This window comes from Triturus cristatus, chromosome 3_1 (genome assembly GCF_964204655.1).
Source record: "Triturus cristatus chromosome 3_1, aTriCri1.1, whole genome shotgun sequence".
NCBI classification, from domain to species: Eukaryota; Metazoa; Chordata; class Amphibia; order Caudata; family Salamandridae; genus Triturus; species Triturus cristatus.
Window position 1 is genome coordinate 802,261,607 of NC_140583.1, and position 21,010 is coordinate 802,282,616.

Below are 21,010 nucleotides of genomic sequence, written 5' to 3' on the forward strand. Positions count from 1 at the left end.
TGCTACTTCATCTAAGAATTCCGGGCTTTGTGGCGAGCAGTGGCGTAGGAAGGGGGGTGTGGTGGGTGCGGGGCCACCCGGGTGTCATCACTGAGGGGGGTGACAAAAATGTGTGTTTTAAACACATATTTTTGCCATTTTGTCAAGCCGGGGGTGATAAGTGTCATCACTGAGGGGGGTGACAAAATGGCAAAAATATGTGTTTTAAACATATTTTACAAAATGGCAAAAATAAGTATTTTAAACATATATTTTTGCAATTTTGTCAAGCCGAGGGTGACAAGACATTTTCCGCACCAGGTCCCACCTGACCTTGCTACGCCACTGGTGGAGAGGGCTATCTGAGACCCTGTCAGCGCTGCCCTTGCTCTCTACTCCAGTGAAGAGCAGAGAGCACAGCTTACAGAGGAGAGGGGTTAGGGCGGCAGAGGTTGTGGGGGTGTTGAGGTGGAGGGGCGGTTGTTGTAGGCCAAATATTTTTTTACATATAGAACAATTTCTGGATTTGTTTTAGGCTTTGGTACACAACCTCCCATTAACTGATGTTTTTAGAGAACTATACATATGTATAGATGTGTTTATTCATGTGTGTGAGTCTATTAAATGTATATTATCCCTATTATTATGCATCTGTTCATTTATTAGGCATATTGCATGACTTTCAAGGAGATAGTACTTGGCTTGTGTATGAGTACACTACATGTATTCTCATGTATGTGAGTTCTGCCAATCCCATTCAAAATTCAAAGCAGGAGTTATGTAAAAGAATACACATTATACATTGTTTAGGTTCTACATATTTTGATGCATGAAGGTTAACACAAGAGAAAGCAAAAGGTAGACCACTGTTAAAGTTTAAAGGTAGCCATTTGTTATAATTTATGGTTCCTTTGCCGACCAAGAGATTGATAATGACATTTGTTTATGTGTAATTCCAAAGGGTTAGTCAAAAATGTGAGAAAAGAGATGGAAATTAACAGGAGACAAAACTCACCTTTTTCTTGGAGACATCCATCTAATCCACAGAAGAGCACAGTTTTTGAATGAACATTTGTGTGACATGTCCACTCTAGAGAGGAACAAATTTGGTGTGGAAAAGGAGCATACGAAACGTAATAAATTAGGGAATTATACGACGCAACAGAGCCTTTCCCTGTTTTGCCTGTTGTTGACAAATACGGCACTGGCACAAAGACACAAAAAATCTACCTGATTCATTGTGTGAATCTGACAGCTTGCTCGTCTTCGGCACAGGAGTATCATGTTGTTTGTCTTGGCCTATGATATGCAAGATGGATTGGTTTCCCATAGTATTGCATACGTGAATGATGTCTACTTACTGAACTTCTTGATTCTTTCCTAGTCCGTCCATGTTGCTCTCAATAATAAAATCCCCTGTGTGGTGGTGGAAGGGTCAGGGCAGATTGCTGATGCCATCGCTGCTCTCATCGAGACAGAGGAGAAGCCCCTGTGCTCCTCCTCCATCAAAGCAAAACTGTCCCAGTGCCTGCCCCATACGGCTTCCCGACTGTCCGAAGAGGAGATGGAAATTTGGATCCAATGGGTAAGTGTGTCTCGTGCCATAATGCACACTGTGGTGTAGGATGCGGGCTTGTGAGAGCGAGTATTTATAAACAAATGCAGGGATCCAGCACCCGCATTGGACGGGCCCTAGACTTTAAGTGCACTCCCTTCTAGCAGAACTGAAGCAGTTCTAGTGATTCAATGCATATTGCACCCATGGGAAATGCACGTTGTAAAGTGTAATATACCGGTGTTTCATTGACTTTTAACCCTGAAGTGGCCTTTGAGCAGCATAAGGTGTGTAATATTACCAATGAGCAATTTATAAATGGTTTGTGTATCAAGCAGTTTAGGAAGTGCCAGTTTCCCAAACAATCCCTACAGCCTAGGCTGGAATTTCATAACTGCTGTATTTGCCCAAAGAACCATGAGTGCCTGCCACACAGTGCAGGGATGTGTACAAACTTTCAGCCTGCCGCACAAGCTCCCATTGAAAATTGGAAGTTTGTGACCACACCATGTGAGGTAGCATCCTAATGGAGTTGTCGGAACCGCCGACCTAAGGTCGGGAGGTACCTTCCCTGAAACGGTGTGAGTCAGAGGGAAATCCGACCGACATCATAATTCGGGCCTTAGCGGTCACAGACCCTGTGATTTAGCGAATCGCAGGCTTTGCGACTACTAAATGGCTTCTTACATCTGGCACCAAGTTATCAAAAATATTGTCTGTTAGAAATCTTATGCCCTAAATTACATTAAAAAAAGATGTCCCCATAGATGTAGATTTTCTTTTATTATCTCTGATGGGGTCATATTATTCTAAATGATATTAAGGGCATGACATTTTGTTTACAATATTCTGATACCCTAGCAGGAATTTATAAGCCTCGATCATAGATTATTTAAAAAAATATATATTTATTGATTTTATTCATAACTAAAGCCTGGGTACATCAAGATATTATTTCGGCAATTAGTAGGCAAAGTCAAATGAAATATGTATCAAAACAGTGCCAGGAGGCACTATCAAGGGTCCAAATATAAGATAAAAAATAAACCTGTACAGTAACATATAGGAGATAATTTTAAATATACCTCAGGGGTTAATGAGCACCAAATAAAGTCAGGCAATAAACCAATCTATTCCAAACAACCAAGCCCAAAGCCACCTCCCCTCGTGCACCATCCCATCTCTCTGCCTATTAATGACGTACACATAATGTAACATTCCCTAGAGTGTCATTCACCTCTCGAGGACTCCCATTCAGACATCTGGGCATCACTCAGCTGGTGTAAACAGATCGTTCAACCTTGTCAGATAGTCCTTCTATTGTTCCATGAGGTTACACTTCCCATCCTTGGCCCTAGCATCAGCTCTTATCAAGAGTTCTGCTGTGGCCCAGCAAAACACATCCATTTGCCATGCCGTAATTGAGGGGGTGGTCATCGCCTTGCAGGACTTTCAAATGAGATGTTTGCTAAGACAAGAGCCAGACCCTGAAAGCACACCAGGTGTTTTGTTTCTTTTGTTATTACCCCTGCATTAAGGATGCAATGGGTGGGATCACAAGGTAAGATAGAATCCCTGATAGCAGAAATACAAGAGGTCACCAATCACCAGTAATCCAAGATCACTGGACATGCCCACACCATATGAATGAAGTCCGCCTCAATCTGCAAGCATCTGGGACACTGTGTACTTGTGCCAGGGTACCTCTTGCCTATTCTGTCTGGAGAGGGGTATGTGCGATGCAGATAATTAAATTGCGTGAAGCGGAACCCAGCAAATCGATTTGAGGGATCCACAACATCCCTGCCAGACAGTGTCTGTCAATTCTATTGATAATTTATCTTCCCACCATCCCTTGAGGGTATGGAAGCAGGGATCAAAGGGATCCAGAATCAGCTCGAGCTCGAGGTGCCTAGAGCTCGAGGTGGTCAGCATTAACTCCAATGGACCAACCACCCTTGATAGATCTTTCTCAAAGTCCCACATTCTACTAGTCACATCCCAGAGGGTAGAAAATAATAGAAACTGTCCTGGGCCTAAGTCGCCACCCTCCATCAGATCCTCGAATGTGCCCAATCTGCCCTCCACTAGTACATCTCCCCACGTCGTGTATCCCGCTGCCGTCCAGGCATCCACTTCATGTAGAGCCTGCTGGGACCTACAAAGCGGTGGTTCCCATAATGGAAAACTGGGCTCAAACGGCACCCCGTACGTCCATGGTGGATATACTGCCTTCAGCACCACACCACCACGTTTACTAGGACATTTGGCACCATGCATCAACCTCATCATCCGAAGCACAGCCCTCACTCTCCATAAAAATACCTATTGATGTGTTCCCCTATGATCATGCAGAATGCTGTATCTGTTAGTGCCCGGGGCTGTAGGCGCCAGGTAGGTATAGATGAGCGAGGTCTCCCTCAATGAAAGTACACCAGCAGGGGATAGTGATCAGACAGTGTCCGTCTCAGATATTTTGCCCACTTGCATTTATTCACTAGTGTCCCGGTACCGTAGATTGGGTCTATTCTCATGTGGAGGGAATGTAATGCAGAGTAATGTGAGTATTCACGCTTATGCGGGTATAACATGTGCCAGACATCAAATACCTGCACATCTGTGACATCATTCCAAATAAGAGGGGATACTGTGTCTCTTGTTATAAGTGCCCATGCCCCTCACATTCCATGTGAGTATTTTATATTCATGTGTGGTCATGTAGTATGTATGTGGTAGGAGATATTATCTGTGAACTGCATGGTAAGGTGGAGATGGAACCGCAGGGAGGCTGGGCAAAGAAACAAAAATATCAATCAATAGAAAAGAAAAAACCTCAAGAACAATCACCCAAAAACCACAAATCCCAGCCCACACCTTGAATCGGTTATGACCAGACATCGCCAACAATGATTGGTCCCCTAGTGCAACGTCTACTTGGTGGTGAGGGGGATCCAAGATAGCCAACCCTCAATAATACAATTAGGCCCCCTTTGACAATGCAGGAGAACAAGGACCTGTTCCTACTGCTATAGTAGAATTGCCCGTGGTTCATATCACTCCCTCAACCCACCAGGGGACACCAGACACGAAGAAACATCACAAAAAGGATATATGTTTTGTCTTCAGGTACTCTGCAATAATTCGGCAGTACTTGGGGTGGCCAAGGGGCCATCTTTCAGTTCCTCCTGTAGATCGATTTCTTGCATAACATCATGCAATGCCCTCACCTCCCCATCGGATGTTCTGCCGCCTGGGCTGGATAGGGATGTCTGACTTGTTGCTATTGGTTCCTCCGCTCTGCCTAGCACCACCCGCATCTTTGATTGTCTGCCACGGACGTTCCTAGTAGAACGCCTCCAGTTCCGTTGCGTCTTCCAGGCTCTCTCTTGAACCGTTTGGGAGGAACGTTACTAGTCATCTCGTGTTTTCAGTCAGATTTATGTCTTGTTGGGTGAGTGGAAAAATAGTGCCTCATTGACTGACATGACCCTAGGTTTTGCAGGAAACAACAGTGCGTATTTGATATCCAGAGTACGTAGATGCTGTTTCACAGCATGGAATGAGCCACGTTGCCTCCGTACCTCAATCGTGTAGTCCGGGAAGATTGTGACAGTGCTGTTTCTGCAGTCCAGGGGCTCTTGGTTCTGACAATGTTTAGGATACTGTCTCTCTCCCGAAAGTTAAATAATCTTGTCATCACAGGTCGGGGGTGATCTCCCGGGTTCGGTGGATGCCCTGGTACTCGATGAGCACTTTCTATAGAAAATAACTTGGAGATCTTCCCTCTCAATACTTGCTCCGCTAGCCATGTTTCCAAGTACAGCTCCATACTTGGACCTTTGTGCCCTCAGGAAGGCCCAACACTCTAATATTGTTCCGGCGGAAGTCCTCCTCAGCCCTAGCCAGTAGATGGCATCATCAGCCCTAGCCTGTAGATGAGCCACCTCTTTCTGCAGTGTCTCAATCTTTTGCTGGTGTTTAGTCACAGATGGACAAATTGTTGCCAATTCTGTTTCAGCGACTTTTGCTCTATTGTTTAGTCGTTTATGGTCCTCACACAGTAACCCTACATTAATCATCAATTAATCCAATTTAGGCTCCAGAGAGGACTTAAGGCTATTGACAGCTATTAATAGTTCCGTAAGTCTCTCTGTGTGGTCTTGCAAATGTTGTTCTGCAGATGAATGGTGCACTGGAGGACCTACGTATGTGGTAGTGCACACGGTGGGTCCATCTTCTCCCCTACCCATTTTCAATTTAGAAATGTTGGCAAAGTGAAGTTAAAAGTACACTTGCTAGGTCGGTTTGGGGAAGGTAAGAACGCATTAGTGTTCCAGAGGTAGAGCACAGTGCCACTCATACCAAAGACGTTGATCAGCATGTCTGGCAGGGTAATGGTTTCACTGGCAACTCATCACCCCGCCACGGCCTCCACAATTATCCCATAGGCCCTTATCCCCCAAAAACCATCACCTGTGCATTTTTTCGTGGTAGGGGAGATAGCTGGTGAGTCCATGCAGTGCCTTCAGCAGAGCGAGAGTTTTGGCGTGTGTGGGCTGTGTTTGAGCAACTCATCCCAGACAAACGGGCTCGCAGTGTGCATATGACACTCTAGAAGGAACTTTGCAGGATTAGGAGTAGAGTGCACTGCATGTGTAGTTAACAGTTAGTAAGGGGCAGTGATGAACAGTGTGGTCACCAGGTTCAGGGCAGTCAGTGCCTTTGCAACATGAGTGCCAGCAGTGTGTAAAACAAATCACACTCGAGAAGTTCCTTGTGAGTATGGTGTCATGGTCTCAGTCACCTTGAAAGGACCTATACAATTGGAAAATCCTTAGAAATTCACTGAAAAAGCCAAAGGTTACAGGGGCATTATAGTTAGGCTCAGATTTCACTCATACAAAACCTTTGAAATTCAGGAGTTATAGTTTCCTGCGTTAACTATAACTTACGCCCCTGCAATGCGCTACTTATGACCTTACATATTACATCACTCATGACATGTTCAGTGACATCACTGATGACATTTCAAATGACATCACTGATGACATCATCCAGTAATTGTAAGTATTTCGCAAATGTTTCGGAAACTTAAAGATATATAGTAAGCCACTGCATAAATTAAATTATTATTCTTTCTGTACTACTAATAAGTGATACTATTTCTAACATGTGATCTGAGTGGTTGTGTGACTGTCTGTATCTGTGTGAGTGGGTGTGTGAGTGGCTCTATGGGTGTGTGAGTGGGTGTGTGAGTGGCTGTATGGGTAAATAAGTGGGTGTCTGAGTAGCTGTATGGGTGAATACGTGGCTGTGTGAGTGGCTGTATGGGTGACAGGGTATATAAGTGGCTGTGTGGGAGAATGAGCGGCTGTTTGAATAGGTGTTTGGTTAATTGAGTGGGTATGTGAGTGGCTGTATTGGAGAGTGAGTGTCTGTGTGAGTGGCTATATGGGTGAGTGAGTGGTGGTATGGGTGCTTGTATGGATGTGTGAATGTGTATATACATGGTTGTGAGTGGGTGCATGAGCAGTTGCATGGGCGAGTGAGTGATTTTGGTAAAAGGCTGTATGGATAAGTGAGTGTGGTTGTGAGTGACTGTATGGGTGAATAAGTGGGTGTGCGAGTAGCAGTATGGTTGAATGAGTGGATGTGTGAGTGACTATATGGGTGAGTGAGCAGCTGTGTGACTTGGTGTATGAATAAGTGAGTGGCTGTATGGGTGAGTGAGTGTATGAGTGGCTCTGTATGAGTGAGTGTGGGTGTGAGCAGTAGTACGGGTGTGTGAGTGTCAATTGAGATGTCATCAGTGATGTTACTGGCCATGTCATGAGTGATGTAATATTTGAGGTCATATGCAGTGCATTGCGGGGGCGTTAGTTATAGTTAACTCAGGCAACTATAACTGCTGACTATCACTGGTTTTGTATAAGTGAAATCTGAGCCTAACTATAACGTCTCTGTACCCTTTGTTTGTTTCAGTGAATTTCTATGTTTTTTATGTTATTTCCTAACTATAACATCCCTGTAACCTTTATTATTTTTAATCAATGTCTACAGTTTTTTTAATTGTATTTCCTAACTGTAACTTGTAGCCTTTGAGAGTGGGTGTGTAAGTGGCTGTATAGGTTGATGAGTGGGTGTGTGAGTGAGTGGCTGTATGGGTTGTGTGTGGGTGTGTGAGTGACTGTATGGGTTTGTGAATGAGTGTGAGTTGTTTTCTGGGCGTGTGAGTGGTTCTATGGGGCTGTGAGTGAGTGTGTGAATGCCTGTGTGGGTCTGTGACTGGGTCTGTGAGTAGTGCTATGGGTCTGTGAATGGGTGTGTGAGTGACTGTGTGGGCCTGTAAGTGGATGTGAGAGTGACTCTTTGTGTCTGTGAGTGGATGTATGATTGGTGCTATGGGTCTGTCTCCTCATATACTCCCTCATGTTCTATATTTAGAATACCCCACGGCATTGTGGGTCAGTGTCCTATGGCTCTTGTCTATTTGTACTTTGTGAAAGAGAAAAATTAATGTATTCACCGATGGTCAGCGAGGTATATAGCTAAAAATAGATGAGGAAGCATTATATAATATTACAAACTGGTACAATTAGTAACTAGCTTGGCAAAATGAATGACATTCTCACAATTTGCTTGACACTGAATTATGACGCTGTGTGACGTGGAACTGAAGCAAAATACAGAGGGCCTGATTCACAAACCATTTGCACTCTAAATCAGGATTACGTTAGCAAGTGACTTCTACACATTCACAGTCACCTTTCAACTATAAATACATTAACTATGTGTAAGTATGCCACAAATGTGTACGATGATAAAGAAGTAAGATCTATGCAAGCTCCAAACTCCAATAACACCTAAGTTGGCGAGCATTCACAAACTCCTTTGTGAACCTTATCCACCCTTTAGATGGTCTTAGAATTGGCCCTGAAAAGAGTTGGAGTAAATCCCCTTCTAGGGTGGCAGACAGATTGACAGAACGGAACATCTCCAAACCTAGTAGAGTGTAAAGGAAGGCGAAAAATGCCTTAACTATTGAAAATAAAAAAGCGCAAATGCACAGTAGGGTTTCACTCTGTTTACAGGGGAAATTTCAATCTGAAAAAACGTCAGAGGACATTCACAATAGTATACCTGGAAAGGTGTGACTGACACAGCTTTAAAGGTGTATTATCTCAGAGAAAAATATTTTATATTTTCTACTTTATTTATTGCTCCCACGAACCACTCCACTATCAAACAGGACACATTAGACAGAACATTGCACCCACATTCAGCACAAGGCACTCAAGCCATGTAACCAACTATCAAGTGGCTCACAACAACAGCAGAAGCCTTTAAGAAATAGAACACACAAAGTTTCAGTAGAATACATTAGACAGGGCACATTTGAAACAGACAGAACAGTCCAGGTATGCTATAGAGGCAACTATCACATGGATTCCAACAGCCCTACCCTTAGAGATAGCTCACACAGGCATCTAATAGAGCACTTTAGACAAGCCCACTCCAATTCATCCTGCACAGCATCCTATCAATGCTACCAGTGCTCTCACAGCTGGGCTTCCACCATGATGCACCACAGTGAGACCCAACCGGACACATGATACAGAACTCCTTACACACATCCAACAAGGTCCGGATATGCCACATTCCATATAGTTAGGTACCCAACCCTCGCCACGAGGACTAACACCTGCATCTTCTGGGGAACGGGCTTATCTACTACCCTATGACTTGCCTATGCTGCCTTTCTGTACCCTAAGGCACCAAATCTTAAACCCACAACTGAATTAATGTAATGGCACTTAACCAAGATAGAAAGATGTATTTTGCCTTTTTTTAAACAAAAACTTTATTGCATTTTAATAAATTCACTTGATGGCTTAGGCAAATCATGACATCATACAGTTACACGTCAGAAACATGAAATAACAATCTGGTGTGTGAGTATCATGCATAAAAAGTGATTGAGTGTTGCAATTCCGTCTGATTGAGATAAACAAAACCATATACATCTTAAATATGTGTCCAGATGAACTTAACCAATCCCACCCCATCCCACCTGTCGCCAACTAGACATCGTCACCAGGTCAGTCAGTCAGTCAGTCAAATACGCTTTATTCGATTTGTTAAAATCATAAAAGGCATAAAATTAACATACATACAACGTAAAATCGTCACCAGGTAGCTGATCTATGTGTGTAGGGCAATGGGTATTGATGCCTATAGAAGAATGTACGTAAAGTGGATGTTGAGCCTGTATTACCCCTGATGCTGGTAGATAATCCTCTGTAGGTGCTGCTGAGCTGCGTCATAAGTAGACCATGAATTAAGGAGCATACCTGGACCGTACCAGTAACGGTGCAAGATCAGGGTGGGGGGGAGGGGGGTTGGCGGGGTATTGGATGGGGCCGTCAGTCTGGCACTGTATCCGGGTCATTTCCTAGTATGGCTGCGATCACTACTCCCCTTCGACCGCCTTCCACTCAAAGGTTGTGTATTACCTTATCATCTCCAACACATCGTAGGGCTTTGCACCGTTTCGGAGGAACCCTCCCGAAAACACCTACCTGTAAAGTAACCTTACCCTAACCTACTTTTTATTTCAATAACTCTTTCGCTTATCTAACTCACATGAAACAAAGGAATGCCTGGCAGTATACTGGAGATGATGTAGTGGCCTGGCCAGGTGAGGTAGCGAAGATATTCAAAGAGAAACAACACAGTGCCAGTAACACAGCATCACATGCTCTGGTTAGTGCAGACAACCGCAGAAACCCACTGCACTCCCAAGAGTTCCACGAGGCAACGCCAAAGGAAGAATGTGCGCCGTACAAAACCTCGTAGCCGCACATAGCATAAGAAAACATGAGATGGCGTTGAATAAAATAACATAGCATTACAAGAGAGTCATACATGTTGTTATTAGTCAGGCGTCTGAAAATGATGGTATGTTAAATACGGATGCTACTCTTGGGTTGAGAACGGACGACACGCGGAGGAACCCACGTCACTCCCCCATAATCCGCAAGGGCAAGTGGCCAGCGCCCTTTGAGAAAGGGAGTCCAAGAACTTTAGTTCCCTTGAGTTATGGAGTGCTAGAAAATGAATGAGGCCATCTGGAAGGGCTGGATAGAAGGGAGTGCTTTAGAGAGTGCAAGAGCAGGGCCATTTAAAGGTGTGTCTTGCAACTCCCATCAATGTATTCTAAAGCATTTTGGGCAAGTAATTCAGATGGCATGATTACTAGCAAAAAAGGGGCACGAGAGGATGGAGGTGCTGTTTAAGGAAACGTTGCATCTGAGGATCAAGAATTGATGGAAAATTATTATCTTCACCTGTTTTCTGCAATTTCTATGCTTAGATTTCTTCAAGCTTTTTATGTGGCGATCAACTTGTTTTTTGTTATGAAAAAAGTAATTTTTTTAACATATTTTTCAGATCAAAGACATCCTGTCCAAAATGCATCTTTTAACAGTGATGAAAATGGAAGAGGCTGGAGACGAGTCTGTCAGCAACACAATTTCCTCAGCGTTGTACAAAGGTAAGCAAGGCTATAGTGCGCCCATGAGTGTATTGCATCTGTACTAATTTCATGCATGGGCCAGATTTACTAACATTTGGCGCAGTAAGATGACTTGTTGTGCTGCGTCAAATAGAGAGGGCAAGAATGCTCTATACTTACTAAGATATGGCGTATTACTGCTCTTTCCGCTCTGGCGCCAACGCAGACACCCTTGTGCCATAGTGCAAGGGTGCCTGTGTTACAGGCAGGATTGGTTTTGTGCAGGAAGGGACACGTTCCTGTACAAAAATAATCATCAGAGGCATTTTCCTCTTTAAACGTGTGCTACAGATTACAGCACACAGAGAAAGAGAAAATAAACATATTTCTCCTAATACATCTCTGTGCCTGATTCCGATCTCGTTCTGAAAGCAAACCAAATGATTTGTGTCTGTAATTCTTTCCGTACCACTCGTGTCAGGGGAGTCCGACCAAACAAGTATGATGCATTTGAATGCGTCCGGATACGATTCGGTCTGACTCCCATTGACTTTAATGGGAGCCTGTGTACCGAACGCGCACACAGGCTCTCATTGACAAAAGGGGTGGTTGGGGATCATCGTGCACCCTGTGGCGGGCACCCCTTGGTGCCTGCCACACTGTGCATGGTCTGAAAGGGGGGATCCATGGGTACCCGCACGAGCATGATTTGGAGAGCCCTGGTTGAAGGGGGGCCTGCTATGGGCCCCCAAAGACCGATTCCAGGAGCCTTCTTAGTCCAGGCAAAACGAATAGTAAAGGCTGTCTGAATCGTTCATTGTACTTGCTTGCTTGGAAAACCTACTCCATAGAGCTGTACGATTTAGCTCCGGAAGGCTCTATCTCTCTGAATGCCTTCCGGAACCGATTTGGTCAGTGCTAAGGGTTTCCAGGCATCGTACTTGGTCATTCGGAATTGGGAACGAGTTGGTCGGAAACAAGGGCTCCGTATCGGTTTAGGTGAAACCAAATCCGATTTGGACCCCTTGTGACCGAGATCAGAATCAGGCCCTCTGTTGGGATGGATTACCATTTGATGCATTTCCAGGTTTACACTCCAGCCTGGGAAAACCCTCCCAATGCAAAGTAACGCAAGGCAACGACTTGCACTGCTTCGCTTTACTCTAGATTTGCTAAGCCCCTAGAGCCATGCATGGTGGCTTTGCATTGCTTAGTGGATCAGACTTAAGGGTTTGCATTGCCTAGCATCGGTTTGAGAGACGCGATGGCAACGCAAGCCCTTAGTAAATCTGGGCCATGATGTGCACACTACACTTTCACACTGTTAAGAATTTTATACGTGGGTGAAATGTGTGGCATTTATAGCACTCTATAGAACTCTCTCCAGGGATGAACTGTGTCTCCAAAATGTGGGAGAGTTCCCAGCGGGATACAGCAATATGAGTTGGTTTTGCTGCTGCACATGAATAATTTTACTAAGTATTGAGTAGACACTGAAGTTATGATCTATTTTTTTCAAAATGTACTTTTGGAAAGAACAATCTTATGATGCTTATTTAGTGCAACATGGGGATGGTGCTGCACAGTGGACAAGGGATGTTGGTTCCTAGTCTTGCCCTGTGTTGTGTTAGGAGAGAGCAGGACCTGACAGGTCTTTTTATTTATTGAGCTTTGCACAATATGGTGTCACCAACCTCCCCTGCCCTGTATATTGAAATATATGCATACATACATGATGTCTGTCGGGTCTGTCCAGGAAGAACCCTGTTGTTCTCAGGAATGGCATGATGCTAAGAATGGACCACCTCCAGGTACCACTGGGTTCCTATATGAAACTAACATAGGACCCCTGAGATGCCAGGTTAGGGGAAGGAGGAGGGAAAGGAACAGCTAGGAAGGAGACCTGCAATGACAAATGTAATAATAATTAGCACAGTCTGTGTATATTTCAAATTCAATAGTCATCGGCAATGTATGTACTTGTAATACCACTGGTACCTTTAATAAATGGCTTGAAAATCTTTCCTTCGAAAGGGAAATAGTCCTTTCAGAAATTAGATACATATATATCAGTGGTTCCCAAACTTTTTTGACCTGTGCCTCCCTTGACCTAATTGGCAGTTGGCCGTGGCTCACCACCATTTTTTTACCGGGGGGGGGGGGGGATGTAAGCCCGACCACGGGAGTACTTACAGTTGTCTTCCTTAAATTAATTGGGATGCAATGAAGGTATTATTATCATATTTGTAACAAAATAAAAATATAACAGTTGTTTAATAAGAACTCGTTAAGTGAGAAACACTACAATATTAATTGCCAATTGTTTCCATGATTTTAACATCTTTTTTTAACCACACAACAAGCAAGCAGGACTCGGCCAAAGTCAGTCGGAAGGTGAATAAGGGGGACTGAGCTAATTCTGTTTGCAGGGCAGACAAGTAGATCTGGGTTACAGCCAGGCACAAAGCAAGTTCATGTGGCGAGCCTGTCACATGCCAAGTCTGCTGGACAGTGGGAGAGAAAGTCACTTTGCACACCGGCCAGTACATCTCAACCGAGCAATTCACATGGCAAAACAGCAGGGCAGAGGAAGAACAAGTGGCATGAGAGGCTAGTTACATTAGTAGTGGATGCAGTCCTGGGCTTCTGCCAGTTGCATCCAGGAGTAGAACCAGCCTAATTGGGCATTATATCCTGCAATACAAAAGCCCTAATTAAAGAATATTCATTACACTCCACATCCACATCTCCGGATTGCTCTGTATTCATGTGCATTGGGTACGGAGGGCACTGACATATCCCTGTCTTTTTAATCTGAGATGCTTGTGTTCCCCAATTCTGGGTCACAGGCTGCTCCGGTACATACAAGACACAGTTCGTGCCTGTAAACAGCGAGGAAACAATCCTTTCACCCTCCTTGAGCGGGTAGAATGACGTCTTCGGCTATACCAGGACCTGAATTCAGTGAAATAAGCCTTATTATCACTGGGTTAATAATCACAGCCCACAAATATCAGCACTGCGATGTCTCGTCCGAGGTAGAAGTGCTAGGCTAGTCAACTGTAAGAAATAGGGACTGGTAGTACCAGTGCCAGAAAAAGTTTTATACTGAAACTGGAGAAATATACGGAGGGTCAGATTGCAGCCAGGAAATTAATCCTGGCTGCAATGCAGCCTATTTTGACAGCCACGAGTTTGCCCACTGGAATTTCTGATTTATAAAATCAGTCGCGGTGTTTCAAGTTCACACATAGTGCGGGAACAGCAGACAGCATATAATTATACATGGGCTGTGTGAAGTTGTAGCAATATTTGACATCTTAAAGTTTATCTTGTTCTGCGAGGAGCCTGCCCTACATGTTCTTTAGGATGCTGTCCTGTTTTCCGACAAGACTGTGGGCCACTGCACATTAATTTAACTTGTCCCTTTCAAACTCGACTTATCAAAATAAATGAGTTAAACATGGGCGAGCAGTGATTCAGCCCTCTGACCTATGTAACTTGTGAAGAGGGCCCCACGAGACACGGCGGGCAGCAATAATGCCCAACTGTCTGCTGCGTATGCCGGCGTATGCGGAGGCTACGTCTGTGAAAGGAAAGCACATACGTACGCATGTATGGCGGCAGTGCGCTCTTACTGGGCCAAGCCATGTTCCTGGATTATGCAGGTGGCATTTCTAACTCCCCCGTATGTTGCGCCACTGCTGGAATGACCTTCAATTGCTCGCTGCATTCAGGCCCTGGTAGGGCGTCATGCTCAGCATACGGCCAATCGCTATTTTCCCATATCGTGCGGGGCACCCCTGGCTACTCATAACGGCGCACTGGGGTGCCACGGCACACAGTTTGGGAACCACTACATATATATATATATACATATATATCTATCTATCTTCTGGATACGTAGACACAGGAAAGACTTGATACAATAGTACTTAGTCCACAATGTTCCTCTCATAAAGAAAAAATACACATAGCTTGAATCTTCTCTCTATGGACATGTCTTGTGATAACTTCTCACAATTGTGCTTAGTTCAGCATGCAAATTCATTGTGTCTTTGAAACTACAAAATAGCTGTGCTTTTCCTCTGCACATGATGCTTCATTAATAATGATATAGTTCAGCTGGATTGTGCTTTCCTCAATGCTCGTTAAGTAACATCAATTATATTTGGATCTGAGTTTATATATGCAAAATGAGACTGAATAGCTCACAAAGTTTGTTTTAGGTAAATGATACATCCTTTTACTTTCCTGGAGCTTTAGAATAAGCACGTCTTTTTTTCTGGAAAGAGTTAAATGTTGTTGTGCAGTCTTATCAACCATTTGAAACTGAAAGCAATTAACAGAGTTCATTGAAGAACATGACTCATCCAAATACTTTGAGCCTCTTGGTAAATACAGTGAATCTTATTTTATCTCAGAAGAGTTAATCTTGAAAGAAAAAGTCTTTTAACTTTTGCATCTGAAAGCAGATAACAGCATACACTACCACACAAGCTGAATGCATTTTCCTTGGGTTTCTTGTTAACAATGAGTCTTATGATCTCAGAAGATTTAAATACTTGTACAAAGTCATTTGACTTTTGAAATTGTAATGCAGTTAAACAGGCCAAGAGAGACAAATGCATTCCTGGCATACTTAAACAGAAAACTGAAACAGATATTTGAAACTTTGCTTTTCTAAAAACAAAGGGCTACTACAGAGCTGCTACAGCACCTCACAAAGGTGAAACAGAGGCCGCATTTACTTGTCAGATTTATGAGCGATCAGGCACCACAAGGATTCTGAATGATAGCGAGCTCCTACCAAGGTTCCACGGATACGACATTTGGAAATCACAGCGAGAGCACTCCTCCTCTCCATTCATCGAAGGATTTTTCGAATAGTAAGCGTTGGTTACTTGGTGTGGCTACCTTATAGACAGGAGATGCCCAGCCAGGTCAGTGCAAAGTATCATGGTACTCGTAGCCTTTTACGATCAAGGATTGTTATTTTCTTGTTATTTGGCCTTGTCCACGAGGAGAGACTTGAAGCGATCATCTCATTCCAGATCATGACAATGTCCTTCTTCTTCCACCATTCTTTGGCCATTCCTCTCTATCCTTTTCTGAAGAAATTTGAAAACAGAACACCTGCCCACATCACACTTGGCAGTACCTTTGCCTTAAAAAAAGAAATCCCACCCCCCAAATATGAAAAAATACCTACTATCTCGCTACGGTCCTCATCACCACACATAAAAACTCTTGCTTCCTCCCATCCAAATAAAATTAAAAAACCCTTGGAATCCTGGGGCCTTCCATCACCGCCTTCTACTACACAAACGCTATGCTGTGTGCTCTCAATAAGTGAAAAAAGAGCTGCCACCATCCTGGCAGCAGCTCTGGAAGTTTTGCAGCGTGAATCTTTCTGGATTCACTATGCTGTGTATTATTCCGCCACCTAGTGGTTGATTCCAGAATTGTAGTATTTCTTCTTTTTTTTTTTCCGTGGCCTGGTGGGCTTTGACATACCACCATTTGGTGTCCTTCTGTGACGTCAACGTGCGTCCTCCGGAAGCTCCCACCTTTGGTCGCCATCTTCAGATTCCGCCGTTGGGTCTGGATTGAGACGGAAGGAGCTCCAGAACTTTGGAGAGAAGAATCCACGAAAATCATCAAAAACAGAGGAAAATAACTGATCGACACACCGGCCTTCAACGCGGTGAACCAGGACGCAGAGAAGTAGGAAGAATACCAAAAAGCTTCGATGTTCTACGGAGAATGCGCACACAGGAGGCTCCCTGGGCACTGTAATGGGCAAGACACCATTCAAGTTCTGCGACAATTGCCACAACAAGTACACGCAGAAGGACCAACACCCGGTCTGTAACCTTTGCCTGCCGCTCGACCACCGCTCCAAAGATTGCAACACGTGCTCGGGGTTCACCCTAAAAAAGTTGAGAGTGAGGGAGAGGCAAAGGAGAGCAAATTACAACATGCAGGGGCAAGGACCACCACCATCACTTCAAGACTTGGGCCGCTCCAGCGAAGAGGAGGACAAAGTCGCCGAAGGCCCCAAAGGCGAGGAGGACGTACACGTCCAAGTCGTCAATGCCAAAAAAAGAGCTCCGAAGGAGGTAAGGGAGACTACGACCCGTAAACAATCCACTGAGCCCCGAAAGAGTGACTCTAAGTCCTCCAAAACAGCCCCTGCGCTGAAACACTCGACGACCGTGAGTGCTTACAAGGACAAACAGTCTGTCGGTTCCTTAGACAAGGACTCCCAGATGGCAAAAACCCTTGATAAGACCAAGTTGTCGAAAAGCAGTAACGAAAAGGCTTCGACTTCAACGCCGACAAGCGCCACGAGAAAGCCTGAAAATCTCGACACCGAAGCACAAGCCTCGGAGCTCGAAAAGAAAAGGAAAAGGCTCGAAGCCGAAATGGCAAGTATCTTGCAATGCAAGAAAGACTTCGACGAGACAATAAGGCAATTCAAGATCCTGCCGAAACCTCAATGCTACCCGAAAAGGAATTTGAGGAGTTGCAGGTACCTACAACCCCAGAATCGGCTGATGAAGAGGAGGGAGAAGACTACTACTTAGAGGCCGAGGGAGAAGAAGAAGATGACCAAACCTATCACGGTTCGGCGACTTCAGAGACACAAGAGATGCAGTGAGAAGATCTCGACGCCAACTCACCAGAAGAAGGGGTAGACTCATACCCATCAAGGCCCTCACCTCCCGACGACATTGGGATGTATAACCAGGTCATAAGGAAGGCTGCAGACACCTATGGAGTGCAGCTAGAGGAGGAAAAGCCACAGTCCTGCTTCCTCCTAGAGACCTTGCTGCCCACACAGACATGAAGTCAGTTCCTGCCCATGCTCCCAAGTGTGCTGGACCAGGGTAAGGAAGCATTGAAGGAGCCTCCGTCATGCAAGGCAGTAACATAAAGGGGAGAGAAAAAGTACAAGCACTCCTCTAAGGACCCAATGTACATCAGAGGGTCAGTGCCTGCTGACTCTATGATAGCTGCCAAATCAAGGTAAAGGGCCAATGTTCCCACTAATGCAGGGCCACCACCAGACAAGGAGAGCAAAAGGATGAATCTCACAGGGAGAAAGATGGAACGAAGCGTGGCAATTCAGTGGCGCATAGCAAATTATAATGTCCTAATCAACAGGCATGCATACCAGCACTGGGAGGAGGATAGGCGAACTGATAAAGAATCTCCCAGATCAGTTCCAAAGAAGGGCAGCCCACTTGGTGGAAGAGTGGAAAACATGGCCAATACATGTTTAAAGTCAGCCCTAGATGCTGTGGAAACATCAAGCAGACAGATGATGATAGGGGTTACAGAAAGAAGACATGCATGGCTAAAAATATCAGGGTTCAAACCTGAGGTCCAAAGTAACATCTTGAACACATCATTCAATGGTGAACAGCTATTCAGAACAGCTGTGGACGACAAGCTAACCCAGCTGAAAAAAGAGAATGAAACCGCAAGATCCATGGGGGCCCTAAAATTCAGAGGACTGCGTAGGGGAACACCATCACAGAGACCAACAGGCAGAGGCAACCATGAGCCAGTAGCCTCACACCAGACCTTCCAGCAAACTTATCAAGGAGGGAACCAAGGCCAACAATAGGATCAACAAAACCAATGTTGACAATTCCAACAGGGGAGACCCTTTCGAGGGAGCTCTCAAGGCAGAGGCCAACAGCAAAGAGGGGGACAACAACCCACCTCCAAGTGACTGCACTACAGCCTGGGAGCACACTCTAAAAAGAACTCAGAGGGCGCTAAAACAAGGAAACTTTCAAACACAAGGTCCAAAGAAAAAAACACCCCTCCAACACACAACACCAGTGGGAGGCAGAATAGGACACTTCTTCCAGGAGTGGAGAAGGATTACATCCGACAAGGGGATATTAACATAATAAAACACGGATACTTCATAGATCTAGCAAAACAACCGCCATGCAGAAGACCAAGGCACAAAGCGCACTCACAAACAGAAAGGTCATATATGCTCAAAGAAGTGCAAGAGCTTCTAAACAAAGGGGCCATAGAGAGGGTGCCTTACAAAGAAAGGAACAAGGGGGTATATTCAACTTACTTCCTCATAAAAAAAGGAGGACGGGACATTAAGACCTATACTAGACTTAAGGTTCCTAAACAAGTTGGTAAAAACTAAAAAATTCAAAATGGCGTGCTTACGAGAAGCAATACCTCAGATACAGGTAGGCGACAACATGGCAACTATAGATCTAAAAGACGCTTACTTGCACATCCCCATGAACAGCAAACACAAGAACCTACTCAGATTCGTAGTCAACAAAGCTCACTACCAGTTCACGGTGCTAGCGTTCGGACTCAAGTCAGCACCAAGAGTCTTCACAAAATGCCTAGCTGCAGTAGTAGCCCACCTGGGAAGGCAGGGAATCCACGTTTATCCATACCTAGACGACTGGTTAGTAAGAGCAAGCACATACGACCTTTGCAAACAGCACATTCAAAGGGTCACAGACACCTTGAAATATCTCGGTTTCTCAATACATTGGGAGAAATCATCAATAACACCAGAGCAGGTAAAGATATTCTTAGAGGCAAAAATAAACACAACATTAGGGAAGGTGTTCCCGTGCACAAAGAGAACAGTAGCAAAACTGAAGGAGACAAAGCTATAAGGCAAGGGGCAAGCTCTGACAGTGAGGACGGTGAGCAAACTGCTGGGAATGATGGCTTCATGCATTCATCTAGTCCCACACATTCGACTACACATGAGACCATTCCAGGAATGGCTCCAACAACAATGGTCACAGGCAACAGGGAGTTGGGAGGATCTAGTGGTTGTCACAGAAACAGTACTTCAAGAAATGACATGGTGGAACAGGAAACGCATAACTCATGGGAGACCCTTCACACAGCCAACTCCTACAGTAACCATACCAACAGACGCCTCCCAACTAGGATGGGGGGCACACATGAACAACCTCAAAGTGAGGGGTTTAAGGACACAGCAAGATGCTGTAAAGCACATCAACTTCCTTGGAATTAAAGACAGTGTCCCTAGCCTTAAAAGCCTTTCAGAAGGAGCTTTACAGAAGGAGGGTGTTGATACAAACAGACAACACAACCACAATGTTTTACATCAACAAACAAGGAGGGACACAATCATTGACACTATCAACCCTAGCCCAAGAACTATGGAGATAGGCTATCCCGAGGAAGATAGACTTACTAGCAATTCACCTTCCTGGGCAGGACAATGTGGAAGTGGACAGGCTGAGCAGACAAATATCAGCGTTCCACGAGTGGGAGATGACTCAATCAGAGATTTAAAAAATCTTCAGAAAATGGGGCACTCCACAATTTGACCTATTTGCAACACCCCAAAATGCAGAATGCCAACACTTCGCATCCAGACAGCCGTGCGCACAGTCCCTGGGGAATGCGCTATAGATAGACTGGTCAGGGACATTTGCTTATGCTTTTCCCCCAATACCACTGCTGCACAGAGTACTCAACAAATGCAGGACCAGCAGCAGGACACTCATCCTCATAGCACCAAAATGGGCCAGGCAAACCTGGTTCACACAGATAATGGAAATGTTGCAGGGGACAAAACACGAGTTCAGGAAGGACCTCCTTACCCTGCAAAACGGAAAGGTGCTACTCCCATGCAAGCCCGCCTCAGATCAAATTGAGAGCCCGGTTGTGTGTGTGAAACTCTGGTCTTCGCTTTTTAAAAAAACGAAATTTTTACTTGCTGGTTGTGTGTGTGAAACTCTGTCATTGCCTTTTAAAAAACGAAATTTTTACTTACTGATCTTATTTTTGCTATATGCACTACTTTGGGGGGACTGCTGCTGGGAATCGTTTTTTATGCTGTTTTAAAATTTACTTGCCATTGTCCTGAGTGTGCCCGATCCCTGTAGACGCTCTAGCCGGTGTGTCTTCTTTCCCTCACT

General features: G+C 44.7%; 1 protein-coding gene across 2 annotated transcripts in view; it reads left to right on the forward strand.

Annotated features, from left to right (window-relative positions):
- Nucleotides 1-1,363: 1,363 nt before the first annotated feature.
- LOC146861069 (transient receptor potential cation channel subfamily M member 8-like) overlaps nucleotides 1,364-21,010 on the forward strand; it is a 187,630-nt gene continuing 167,983 nt past the window's right edge. For both annotated transcript variants that reach the window (XM_085645108.1, XM_085645107.1), the window contains exons 1-2: nucleotides 1,364-1,564; nucleotides 10,985-11,087. In XM_085645108.1, coding sequence (XP_085501234.1) covers nucleotides 1,544-1,564; nucleotides 10,985-11,087 — 124 coding nt within the window. In that variant the 5' untranslated portion in view covers nucleotides 1,364-1,543. The remainder of the gene's footprint in view (nucleotides 1,565-10,984; nucleotides 11,088-21,010) is intronic.